The following is a 13,896-nucleotide window of genomic DNA, read 5'->3' as shown; positions in this document are numbered from 1 at the left end:
GATTCCTGGATGTCCCGGTCCTCCCTCGTGGTCCTGGTTGTCCCATCTCGCTGCTGCTAAGCCTCTCTTTTCATGTCTTCTCACTCTGACGTTGTGCCGGACGAGATGAGGCAAGAATGCTGTTTCCTCCCAGATGGAAAGCACACAGGACTGGATGGATTTGGCTTTTCCACCTGAGTCCTGAAGAGATGGGGCAGCTGGGTCCTGGGGGTGGTCGGGTCTGACTGTGTCCCGGTGGCCTTCATGCCTGCTTCTGGTGAACCGGTCTCAGTGGTGACAGGCAGAAGCAGCACGGTGGACGTTCCAGGCTGGGGTCTTCTGCAGGGACAGCTCGTCTCGTTTCTCCCTGACAAGGTGCCTGGACGGGTCCCCCTGGCTGTAGTGTAGGGGAGAGGCGGCTTGGTCACTGTGTTGACCTGTGATGTCCCGGCCTTGGGGTGTCGCTGGGGCTTCTTGGCTGCAGGGTATCGCTCCAACGTCTTTGACCTTTTTTCTGGTTAGGGCATTGGGTCAATCAGAATAGCCAAACCTTCAACAGAGACAATAACAAGATTTACCATGAGTGTAAAATCTACAACAGTAACATGTAAGAATTAACAAGATAACTGGGAAAGTTCTGGCTGGGCAGCAGCTATCAGTGAAGGAAAAAAGGAGAAGAAACAGGGAATATCAAAGGAAGTGGAGAGAGAAAATACACAGTCAGAGTAAAAGGAAGAACACCTTCAAACCAGAAAAAGAGAGTGGAGGCAAGAAAGATAAAAAATATCAATGACTAATGAAAGGGAAAAAAGAAGTCAGAGAAAGGCTTGGAAAAGCAGACAACCGGTATCTAGATAATGTAAGAGAAAGGTCTCAGGTCACAATTAGCTCCCCCAGATCAGAATCAGGGTTAATGATAAAAATAAAAAAAAAAACATGAGAAGAAACATGTCGTGGCCCGAGTGCCCAGTAGAAATGCAGCGGCAGGGCGCTGAACTGGGTCTGGACCGACCTTCGTCCTCTTGCTGCGGTCGGTTCCTGGATGTCCCGGTCCTCCTTGCTGCTCTCTCATGGTCTCCATCCTCATAAAAATGCAATCTGGCAACTTTGATCAGCTTCTATTTCTGTTGAAAGAATTTCAAACATGATGACGTCACTGACCGGCACGCGTTGCATTTTTCAGAAAGATGAATTTGTTGTGAAATTACATCTGAATTCACCTTTGTGAGCAGTAAAAGTACACAAACGAGTCACACAACCAGACTACAACATGTAAATTATTTCCTTCCATGTTTTACTCACTCACTACACACAGTGAAGGGCCAGAAATATTACACTTGATACTAATTCTGCACATCTTTTTTACCCTAAACAAGTTTCCTTAACAAGGAAATGTCCATATTATCATAATCCTGTGTGCATATGTTCCAGGTGAATTCTACAGTGAAAACAGTGTTGGGCCAGGCAGGTAACACTTGATACTATTTCTACATGTCATATTTTATAGTAAACAAATAAGATTTCAGTGGCCCAAAGCTTTTAAACCCTATTTATTGTATCTGGAAATGTCCATATTCATCATAAACCTATGTGCTTTTAGGCAAAGATCCCTGCTGAATTTTACAGTAAAAACGGTGTTGGGCCAGGCATGTAACAAGTAATACTATTTCCAATAGTTCAGAATTTTTAGTGGATACATAGATCATTACCATATACAGCTTTATGTTCATTTCTGAAACAGATTTCCTTATTTGTCTCGGGGAACTACACACCTACAGGCGTAATAAGGGTATTGCAGTTTTTAAGGAGCTGAGAATAAGGAGCTAACTTCAGCATCGTAAAATGCAAGGTAGTGATCAGGCTTGACTCAAGCCAGCATAGGTTCTGAGTGCAGGATAGGAGGAGAGAGCTGTCAATCATGTGTCAAGCACATGTATACGTTGCATACATGTATGATTATATTAAATCATCTTGATAATATCATAAAGCTAAACTAGCCTACATAAAACAGTCCAGCAACAGGGCCATTTTGTAGACAATGAACTGCAATACATACAGGCTTCAGTACAGAAGCTGTGTCTGTCCTGTGTGCTGGGGGCGCTGTAACCCACCAACAGCCTGCTTGTATAACTATAGAGAATGAACTAACGGATGATTCTCTACGTGATAAACAGGACAACAACGTCACTGGTCTACAAGCTACAAGTGTGCTATTAAGTTTAACATATGATAGCCAGGACTAAGAGTTAAAATGTGGTCCATTGTTTGAATATTTTAACCTGATACACTATTCAACATAGCATATATAAACTGAACTTTGAATGTCTGGGTTATAATAATAATTTGATTTGAATTTCATTGAAATTATTAAAAATATTACATTGCAAGAGGTAACTGTGTTTCAAATGTCTGCAAAACAGTCTTTTAAAAATACATTGAAATTAAACATTCCACATTATCTGAGTACTCATCTTAAATATAAGGACAAGTAAAAGTGCAAATAATACAGAAATCTTTTAAGTGTAGGCACACACACTTAAAACTGTACCAGGTACTCTGGAAGGTACGCCTTCTTTGGGTTAACTGCCAGTCTGACATTGTGCTCTTTTACAGTGAGTGGAGTGATGCAGGAATCTGGTGGGGGTGGAAGCAGCGCTGGAGTTTTGGTGTTGATGTGCTTCAAAGCGAGCAAAGAAGCAATTTAGCTCCTCTGCCAGTGAGCTTTTGACGTGAAGGCAGTGTGGCGGGCTCTGAGGAGTGTATGGACTGGTTATCTACGCTTTTGGTTTGGGAAAACCCAAATGATTTTGTCCACAGTCACATTTCCAATGCAGGATTAGTCATAGTTCAGTACTGTTCCTGTACTGAAACATGTACAAGTCTTTGAAGTTCAGGTGAATGTGAGGAAAGTTCCACAAGTCACAGCACTGCAGTCAATCAGATAGACCCTTGTCCTGCATTGATGAACTTTTGCTGCCTTTCTGTTTTTCAGTTCATGTGTATTTGTTTCAGGCCAATGTGTCTTTTTCTTTTCTGTTATTTGAAGCACTTCATTTTTCATATGTCTGCCAAGAGGAAGGTGCCATGGTGGCACTGCCCCCACATTGTCAACGGAGACCCGGAGGTGACCAGCAAAGAAGAGAAGACCAGCGAGAAGTCTCTTCTCTCTCTGACCATCCAGCCGTGTTGAGCCAGCTTCGTGGCCGGCCTCCAAGAGTTCAAGGTTTCACGGGCCGACTCCAGTCCCTGCCCCCCGACACTTCTCCTGACCTCCATCTATAACCATGCTTTTCCCTGGACCTTGTAATTGTTCCTAACTGAAGTCTATAACACGACCCAAGTCTGTGTAGTCATGCTGTTGGCTGAGCCTGTTATCTTTCAGTATTTGAAGAAAATTATCAGAGTCCCATGTCCATGTGCAAAGGCAGCAATAATTTCCCTTTGCTAAAGACTTTTTGGAGCTAATGGGCTCATTTAATGGACTCTGGTGCAGAGTCCATCATCGACCCTACTCATGCGATGGGGCATACACTCGATCCTCATTCATCGTATGATCTATCTGTGTCTGATATTTAATTGTGTGATACTGTATTCTCTGATCACATGCCTATTTTATGTGAGATCTCTGTTTCCCGTCATACCCCTAAGCCGAGTGTTCTGCTGTGTCATTGGAATGTTATGACCCCTTCTACTGCAGCAATTTTCTTTGCTGGTATTAAGGATGTAAAGTTATTTTAAACATTCTCTTGCTGTCAGAATACTGAAGAGTTGAACTTGTTATTTTTATCTGCATCACTGTATGAAACCCTGTGTCCTAAGGTTAAATCTGAACTATGGCTTAATGATGTCACTAGTATTGTATTTTTAGCCATGTTTTCTTCAGATCTCCCTAAGGTGATGATTTAAACTATTATGTTATTTTCTTCAGCCTTCCAAATTTTTTAAATTTGATTGATTTTACTATCCATGTATATTACTTTGTACTTCTTGTGTATATTTGTATGTCCTTTTATGCTTGTATGGCAGTGAAACTGCTGTTAAAGTGCTCTAGAAGTAAAATTGAATTGAGTTGACTTGACATTCCAAAATGGAAAAAAAACTTGATTAGCTTCAGGTGTGTATGTTAAAGGTTAGATTATTTAACATTATTACAAGTTCCCCTATGGTCCTGCAGTGGCTAGAAATGGCGATATGTATAAAGAGTGTTTCAGCCACTCTGTTGCGCTGTTCAGAGAGCAACAGCTCAGACGGTCTGCTCTGGATTTGTTCCCCTTATGTCGTCATAAGCTTACCAGTTCAAGCTTTTTCCACCCAGAGAATTTTCCACCCCTCCCTTGAACATCTCCACCGACCATCGTGGCTGGAAAACGTGCAAAGTATTGCAGTTGCTTGGTGATTTGTTCTGTCACACAAGACAATGGATTCATTTTATTTTTTCTGGAAAAACACCAGCACAACTTCCTGTCTGTAGCAAACCTTGTGGTTGGTGAATATGTTGATGTCGTAGTTTCCGGGAATGCCTCCTCAACATCTATTGACTCCTCCTCATCCTCACCTCATCCTACACCTCTTTGTGTGACTGGCTCGAAGTGGCTGTAATTCTGCACCAAGGCTGTATTTCGGATAGAGACTTCACTAAGTCCTATATATAAGCAAAAAAAAAATATGATGTGACCTGTAATTTTTTTGTATAGTTGGTGAACAGCATCTTTTATCCCTTTTCAATAAAAGATGCCATAGTTTCCCCTCTTATAATCTCTATCACCTGTGCATAAGTATGTGTAAGTTGGTATTTATGTCTTGCATGGTCACAATTCCTGAATACATTACCAGCACTAAAAGGACAATCGTGGAAGTGAATAGGCGTGTGGAATGCCCATGTTTAAACAGCTCATAAACCCAGACTATTCTAAAAACCCGTCCGGCCACAATTTCCAGGTCTCAAAACGAGGACATGTTCCAGTAAAAGAGGACGTCTGGTTACTCTAGCAAAAGCTTTTGTCTGGACATTTAAGAAGTTTTATCTCATCCAGACAACGCGGTAACCAGACACTCCCAACACTATCTACTACACTATCTACTAATACTAGTGGGTGGAAGTAGCCTAGTGGGTAACACACTCGCCTATGAACCAGAAGACCCAGGTTCAAACCCCGCTTACTACCATTGTGTCCCTGAGCAAGACACTTATCCCTGTAACTACTGATTGTAAGTCGCTCTGGGTAAGGGCGCCTGATAAATGCTGTAAATGTAAATGTACTACAGAAACCCTTACACTAAACCTATTATACACTCTAGGGGGCAGGTTTCTTTATTGTAAAAACATTCAATCAGCATAAAAAGACTCCAAGGAACAGGGCACTTCAACACATAAGAGGTTACTCACCATGCCAAAGACAAAGAAAATCAGTCTGGAGCTTAGAAAGGGGACAGTGGGGACTGCAGTGTCTAGAACTAATTTACATTGCATAATTGTCAAGTACACGGAGACAAAGAAACAGAAACTCTGGAGAGGAAAATAATCATAGATGTCAGCAAGGAGCCACGGACATCTGTCAAGATGATTGTTACTGACCTGGCTTTATCTGGACTCAATGTTTCAAGGAAGAGGTGAGGTTTTTTCATCATAAAGATCCATTTTACCCAAATATCGGCATATCAGAGCCCGTAAAAACAAGCCGTTTCATCAATCAAAGAGAAGCCATTCAAGAGTTTGGGCAAGAGTTTGACAGTTCTGCAAGAGGCACAACATCTATCCAATCAACTTGTGAGGAGTTGGAAAGATGGAAGTCTGGTCTACTTGAAAAGTTCAAAGCATGGTCTATAAGAATGGCATCCTACCTAGGATCCTCTGGCCTCTCTTCGTCTATGCCATCCCAATCTCTTAGAGTAAACATCTTAAAGCGGAAAGTTAGCAACTACCTTTGGAGATGGCTTCTTTCTCCAAAAACGTGAGCTGTATTGCACTCTATGGGTGCAACAACAAACTGCAGCTGCCGTTCAAATCCTTGGAAGAGGAATTCAAGGTTACAAGAGCTAGAGAAGTGGTGCAGTCTAGGTACTCTAATGATCCAAAGATAGCTGAAGCTGGAATCTAAGTGAGTACAGACAGGACTTCGTCTCTCCAAGGAAGTCATCACCACACTTAGAACAGACATGGCCAATCCTTAGGCATTTAGGGATAGCGGATGGGAAGAGCTAACTGCAGAACCACCAAAGCAGCAGAGAGAGTCTCAAGATGGTTGTGGCTCAAGAGAGAAGATTCCTGGAGGCAGGGGTCTGATCAACCCTGGCTGGGTCACCTGGGTGAGGGAGTCCCCCAAAAAAAGAGACCCAAAATCTTTTTTTTCTGCAGCATTAGACACAAGGAGCATGACATCATAAAAAAGAAAATTATGTTGACATTTTGAGGGAGATTTGCCATTTCATTCATTTTCATGAGAAATCACAAGTGTTGTCTAATTTCATATGGTGGCTAATCATTTTGGCCTCAGCTGTTGTTGCTGTAATGAGACAGTTCAGACCCCATATATTGAACTGTCGTTTTGCTTCAAAATTGGAGTGTGAAGAATACAATAAAGCTGAATGTGCTGTTTTAGAGGGGGGAACCAGCCAAAACATTTTTTAGTAAACAAGGGTCTAATTTGGAAGAGAACAATGACTTTTAAAATAGCAAGTTAAATATTTAGTCATGTAAATGATACAACATTTTTCTCTTTTTCTTTTACTGGAAAGCATGTGCATTAAAGCATGCACAACTATATGAACTGTATGTGGCTTTTATAGAGTTTTTAGATCCTCAGATGCATTTATTTATTTCAATGAAATTGAGAGAATGAAGTCTTATAGACCAGGATATGACCTTTGCCTTGACTAGAAACTGGGTTGCATCTTTTGAGATGCATTTGATTAATGGTGTAAATGAAAATTAATCATCAAGGTGGTACTGAGGTCACCTTGAGTGCCCACAGGCTACTCCCTGAGCGCCATGGCTGCTCACTGCTTATGAAGGGAGATGGGTTAAATGCAGAGGACACATCACTTCACTAGAATGGTCACTAAAGAGAAGGTTTATCAGTCTTTGATATTCATTATCCTGGATTTGTTTGGCTTCACTGTGTGTTATTGCCCGATGCTCATGTTGAGCGCACCTTGGTCCTGGAGGGCATTCACGTCTGTTTGTGTGTGTGTATGGCTCTACCACTGCTAAAATTACAATAATGAACTGCCAACAGTTTTACGTCTGGTTTAAAGGGGCGTGTTGTTGGCTTTTTTTTTCTTTTAATTTTTTTAATATTGGACTAGCATCACACCAATGGTGACAGGTGGCTTCTCTCCAGGGTGTTGACTTCTCACAGTCACCTCTTCCTTACCCTGTGAGGAGCATATGACCCTACCATGGTGGGAAATAAGAGGAGTGCAGCCTGTTAGATTACAGAAGCTCTTTAGATGACAGTAAACTGATCAGTAACTCACCTGTTAATGAGAGTTACATTTTTCTATACCATCAAGGGTTTTATAAAGATGAGAGAATTTGTTGACCCAGTATATTTTTATATAACGTTTGTCATAATGATATTCACATTAATTGAAGTGTGTTTGATTATTCTTATGTACTTGTATATACAGCAAGTACACCGGTGTTAAATTAACACTGCACAGATTGAATGTAATCCCAAGTAATCTCAAATCATGTTCAGTGTGTATGAACTATACTACACAGTGTTCATCAGACTTCTTGTGTTTTCAGGTCTGAAATAAGATGGACCAATTTAAAGCATTTATTACATTACAAAGTATAAATTTCTTTAGTATATTAAATATGCTTAAAACTAAAAATTATTAATGTATGTATATTAATAGAACACTGCTTTAAAACATTGCTTTAATGCACAATTGCCTGTTGCCCAATGTCTCCAGAGGGACTGTCCCTGTAACTACTGATCGTAAGTCGCTCTGGATATAGGCGTCTGATAAATGTGCACCTTTGCGCGCAAAGTCGCGCGCAAAGTCGCCTTCCCGGAGAGCTCGAGCGTCGAGAAGGACAAGGGACACGGATGAACTGCACTGCACGGTTAGGTGGTTTATGGGAGAAATGATGATGAATGCTCCTGGTTAGAGCCGAAATCTGACTGTCCCGCACGCGAAATCGATAATAATCCCACCCCCCAATCATCGCTATTCAACTGAAAGTATTTATTCCGCACAACGCCCGTCCTTCGGGGACACCACGTGCCGTGACGTTCATTGGACGAGTCCGCGTCCAGGGGCGTGGCCCTGCAGCATCAGGAGCATCAGCATCAGCATCAGCAGCAGCAGCAGCCCGGCCGCTGCCGCAGTCAGCACGTAATCGCGGTAACCAGCCGGTGGGATTATCGTGGATTATTGGCGCCTGCTGCTGATCTCTGTCCACGTGACGATGCAGCGCGGCGAGCCGCGGTGACAGGAGATTGAGAAGCGGGATCCTCCGGTCGCACCATGCCGAAGTGCGTCAGCGCCGGCGGCGGATGCGGCGGCCACGCGCTCTGGTCGCGCGCGGGGTCGGGCAGCCGGTGAATGTCACGGGATCGTCTTCGGGATCGTCCAGTCCGCAGATGGATCCGGGTGCGGGCTGCGTCTTCTCCTCCGTCCCCAACCTGGACTCGGACTCCAGCGCCATGGACCCCGGCGCGGCGCTGCGCGGCTCCAGCGACCCGAGCGCCTATCCTTTATCGGATTACCGCGGCCTGGTGCGCCAGAGGTTCATACGCAGGAGCCTGTGGTTCTCCGAGTCCGAGGAGCCGACGCTGGACGTGCCGGAGTGCGACAGCTGCGGCCCGGTCCTGAGCGCGCACCTGCGCAAAGTCGCCTTCCCGGAGAGCTCGAGCGTCGAGAAGGACAAGGGACACGGCGACGCGGAGCAGAAGCGCGACCTCGCCTCCTCCGAGCAGCTGAAAAGCTCCGGGAAGGCGGGCAGCGAGGAGAACGAGGAGGAGGCCGAGATGAAAGCCGTGGCCACCTCACCTGGAGGCAGGTTCCTCAAGTTTGACATCGAGCTGGGCAGAGGCTCCTTCAAGACCGTCTACAAGGGTCTGGACACCGAAACCTGGGTCGAAGTAGCCTGGTGTGAACTTCAGGTAGAGTCTGACTTCTGCAATGATGATGTGACATCACATGCAGCTGGGCTTTTTATACTCTTATTGAAATATTCATGTGTCGAGGAGTCAATTTTTATTATAAATTGCTAAAATAGATCTGCAACACGAGGAGGAAGCCACGTTTCCACCATCTCTGTTGGATGCTCTTTGCTTTCATTCATTATTCATCATTTGTGTCTTTTGCACGTGGTGATGAAAGGGGAGGCGTGATGGGAGGAAGTTCGAAGGCTCCGTGCAGCTGAAGAGCTCCAGGAAGGCGTGGTGAACGTGGGGTTGTGGTCAGACAGCAGAGTCCCAGTTCAGGACAACTGCAGAGCAGGAAGCAGGCCAGAACCTATTCAGCTCACAGCCAGGCGCCGGCAGCCAATCAGAACAAGGCATGGGGAGGAGCCTAGAGCTCGCCATGTTGCAGAGCAGGGATGCTGAGCAGCCCAAAATATATTACATCTTAAAATGCACGCATAGCACAATAAAGCTGCATCAGGCACCATGTCTACTGGTACAAAGTGTACAACAGTGGATCATGGTTTAGATTTAATTGTCAGTTAACTCAGTAAAATCGGCATATATAGATTTATTTGTACTGCATTTCACGTTGCAGTTAAAAAATGGACGTCATTTGCTAATTTGTTCCCTTTACACAACAAAGTTGTGGTAATGAAGGTCTCTCTTTTCTTTGCGAACATCCATTGTTCTGATTATTCATCATGCAGTACGTCTGGATTTAGGGCTGATTTAATGTAAGTGATCAGTAATGGTTCTTTATGTGAGAAAAAATCTTACATCTGGCTTCACTGACTTTTGCTGAAATATTATTGGTGAGAAAGGTCTTTTGTTTCTGCCACTGCTGTCGTTCATTATTCTATGACATTCCATTTGTTTTTAGTAGAGCAACCTCAGAACACCTAACTGGATTATGGATTATGTTCTCTTCAGAACATGAAAATGAAATGAAATATGTCTAGTAACAGCTCTGCTGTATTTGTTACTTTGAATTTATTGTTCGACGAAACAGAATGGAGCATAAGAACATGAAATGCTGAGAGTATTACTGGTAAGTCCGCATAAGAACAGATTCAGACATAAATTCATCTGCACTCTGTCAGACACACCATCCCGGTGTGCATTCGTAATACTAGTCCTGATATGAAGGTGATGAATCAGCTGTATTGGTTACCATAGAGACAAGGCTTTGCCTTTGCAGATTAAGTGTCGTGTATTTGGGGGCTGGGGTGGGAGGTGGCTTGTCTGTCCTCTGGGTTTTTATCTGTGCTTTTGCTGCTGGTTCTACAGGTGTATGAGTAGAATAGTGTAACAGCGTAACAGCCAAATATCCACAGATTACCCAGAAGCGGCTGTGCAATCTGGGTTGGGAGAGTGAAAATTCTGACGCAACAAAAAATCTGCAACAAAGAGAGTGGATAAGAGACAAAAAGAGTGCTCACACACACACACACAGAAATGCTCATGGACAAGCTTGCACAAGCATGCACACAGGCTGCTGCATGAGAGAATTGAGGTCATCCAAGGATAAAGCTGGATCAGCGTGTCAGCACACAGCACATGGTCTCCCCGGAAATTCGGCTGTTGGCGTCTATTGCGACATGGTACATGCAAAATAAACCTGTTCGTTCCAACACAAACTGGACAAGTTCAGTTGCAATTCTGCTTTAGGTACTATATGGTTCTAGGCAATTGCATTCAGCCTGAAGTTCTCTCTAGAGAATACTCAGTGCTCCTCTGTGAACCACACCCTAAAAGAGGGAAGAACGTTTTCTGCCTGGATACAGTGGCTTCTGCAGTGGAAAGGTAATCTGTGTGGCAATAGATACCGCACAGGGTTTATGACTGTAACAATACCTCTATGTGTGTACACACACACACACAGATCTATATATGTATCTATCTGTGTGTGTGTGTGTGTGTGTGTGTGTGTGTGTGTTTATTGCCATTATTTGGCTGAAAGGAAAAGTCTACAAACCCTGTTCTTCATACCTCACATGTCTGCATCATGGCCTTTGTGCTGCTGTCCAGATTTGGGAGTGGTGTCTGGAGCAATATCATATTCCTGGGTGTGTCTTAGATTTGTGTGAGGTGTCATTTGGGGACAGAGACGTTGCCACTGTCAGCAGTTTTGAGGCCTAGTTATCGACCAACTGAGGACTGACTCCTCCAGAGAATTCCCAGAGAGATGATCTTCTCTTTAGCAACTATAACATTAACATTATTACATTAATAAAGATGCATGTGTCATGCATATTTCTTTTCTGAAACCTCTTCTGGTGCCTTTATGTTCTCTCCTCGTCCCTGTATGTAAAGTAAGTGTTGTCTTTATTTTTCCTCCTGCCTGTACATGGTAACAGTGCTTCACAACTGGGGTTTTTAATACACACCAATCTACATTGGGTACACAGTTAATTGCTCCCCAATGACTTGTATGTCTCTTTCTCCCAGGATCGCAAGCTTTCTAAAGCAGAGCGGCAGCGCTTTAAAGAGGAGGCCGAGATGCTGAAGGGGCTGCAGCACCCCAACATTGTGCGTTTCTATGACTTCTGGGAGTCCCCTGTCAAGGGGAAGAAATGCATAGTCTTGGTGACTGAACTCATGACGTCGGGAACATTAAAAACGTAAGAAAGGCAGACTGATTTTTAATACCCAGGACCAAGTCATTGCAATTGTAATCTTAATGCAATAATTAATGACATAATTAAAATTCTAAATCTTGACTATGGTGCAGATATTCATACCTCCAATGTACCATTATTTTGTAAGTGTTACAGTCTTTTTACCAAACTTTGTAGTACTGAGAAACCTCAAAGGCACAATGGTATGCAGTAAGTCGCAAAACTATTTTCAACCAAAATGATTTCATTTCTGGAGGTATATGCTGTATTTTGTTCTTGATGATGTGGAATCATATGGGCTTTTTATTTTAGATGAGCACATCTTGTCGTCAAGCCTGTTAGAATAGTTGATATTATATTTAGCAAACGAAATCTCCCACACCTCTCAGCAGTGCAGAGTAAATGGCATAGAAGACAAAAATTGCAGTCTGAACCAAAAGACATTTCAGAATCATACATGATATTTTTTAAGTAATATCTCAGATTGTGATAGAAATAGACTATAGGATATTGTGTTTATTAATCAATTGATTTAGACATTTTTATTTTATATAGAGGTATTATGTTTGTCATGTTTGCCAGATTTAGTTTGATATTTTGGGAAAAACTGCTTATGGAGAATAGGCATTGAGGAATACAATTCTCAGTGTGTTACAATATGTGGCAACAGTTAAGTTGTTCCCACCCAAGTTTAGATAGGATCCTTTATGAACTGTAATCTGCTTTGAAATGTGTATCCTGGTAGATATGGCTGAATATTTCACCAATATAATTGTATATTGGGCTTGACATCACAGGATAAATGAAACAACTGGCTCTCATGATTATTGTAATCATTCTGATGATTGTTATTGTTCTATTTGAAAACTAACAGGACAGACAAATAAGGCTAAAAAGTGACCTAAACCCTTTTTCAATCTGCCATATCCATTAAGAGGAACCTCCAAACATAATTAAGTGGTTTTGTTTTTTTCTAATCTAGGTATTTAAAACGATTTAAAGTGATGAAGCCCAAGGTTTTGAGAAGCTGGTGCAGGCAGATCCTCAAGGGCCTCCACTTCCTGCACACCAGGACCCCACCCATTATCCACAGAGACCTTAAATGTGACAACATCTTCATCACAGGACCCACAGGCTCTGTCAAGATTGGGGACCTGGGCTTGGCTACCCTCAAGAGAGCTTCCTTTGCCAAAAGTGTCATTGGTATGCAGAATTTCAACATATACTCTCAAGGGGTCAATATAATGATTGGACAAAAAGCATCTTTATTTGTTGACTCAGTGATGAGCTTGCAACTGTAACTTCTAATCTTCTCACCTGACTCTCAGGCACCCCTGAATTCATGGCCCCTGAGATGTATGAGGAGCACTACGATGAGGCAGTGGATGTTTATGCTTTTGGCATGTGTATGCTGGAGATGGCCACATCTGAATACCCATACTCTGAGTGCCAGAACGCTGCTCAGATTTACCGTAAAGTAACCAGTGTGAGTACAACAAGAAAATTCCTAAATGTTCACTCTTCAGCATATCCTGCTTCTTAATATGTCAAAAGTTGCAGCTCTATTTTTATTTTTAAAACCTCAGGGAGTTAAACCTGCCAGTTACAGCAAGGTGTCCGTCCCAGAAATCAAGGAGATAATAGGCGAGTGTATCCGCCATCGCTGGGAGGAGAGGTGAGTTCAACTGTCATCTGGGAGATATCCTGTTCTTGCTGGTCACTGCACTGTTAAGAGCAAAAGATTAGAAGTTTGTATAATTTCCAGGGTTAGCATAGAGTAAACTATGTTCTGTACATATATGAAAAATGTAACTATTGTATGTGTATATGACTGAATTGTGAAACAATCTGATTACTTTAACAACATTTTGTATGTTGTTGGAGCCTCTTTAATGGCTTTACTGCACCTTGAATGAAGGATGACAGATCATATTCATGCTTTGAGTAAACTGGAAACAGTTTAATTTGGAATAACTCTCACCTCAAACTATGCCGATAAACAATATAAAATATGTCAAAAGGGAAAGCATGTGGTAGATATGAAAAAACAACAATACAAATTCAGTATATATGATATAAAAGTTTTAGTTTTGCTGCAGATCAGTGTGTATGCTTGGAATGAAGTCTTTGTTTGAATGTTTTATATTTTAATGTAG

General features: G+C 42.5%; 1 protein-coding gene across 6 annotated transcripts in view; it reads left to right on the top strand.

The window, feature by feature from the left end:
• The first annotated feature begins 8,251 nt into the window (after nucleotides 1-8,251).
• wnk2 (WNK lysine deficient protein kinase 2) overlaps nucleotides 8,252-13,896 on the top strand; it is a 32,392-nt gene continuing 26,747 nt past the window's right edge. For 4 of the 6 annotated variants that reach the window (XM_028964880.1, XM_028964877.1, XM_028964878.1 and 1 more), the window contains exons 1-5: nucleotides 8,253-9,095; nucleotides 11,571-11,743; nucleotides 12,723-12,943; nucleotides 13,069-13,226; nucleotides 13,327-13,415. In XM_028964880.1, the coding sequence (XP_028820713.1) occupies nucleotides 8,487-9,095; nucleotides 11,571-11,743; nucleotides 12,723-12,943; nucleotides 13,069-13,226; nucleotides 13,327-13,415 (1,250 nt within the window). In that variant the 5' untranslated portion in view covers nucleotides 8,253-8,486. Of the gene's footprint in view, nucleotides 9,096-11,570; nucleotides 11,744-12,722; nucleotides 12,944-13,068; nucleotides 13,227-13,326; nucleotides 13,416-13,896 lie in introns of all 6 variants that reach the window. The other 2 variants (XM_028964882.1, XM_028964881.1) reach the window with 2 other exon arrangements.

The sequence above is a fragment of the Denticeps clupeoides genome, chromosome 2 (assembly GCF_900700375.1).
Source record: "Denticeps clupeoides chromosome 2, fDenClu1.1, whole genome shotgun sequence".
In the NCBI taxonomy this organism is placed as follows: domain Eukaryota; kingdom Metazoa; phylum Chordata; class Actinopteri; order Clupeiformes; family Denticipitidae; genus Denticeps; species Denticeps clupeoides.
Note: the sequence above shows the minus strand (reverse complement) of the source record. Positions and strands in the feature narration are given on the sequence as shown.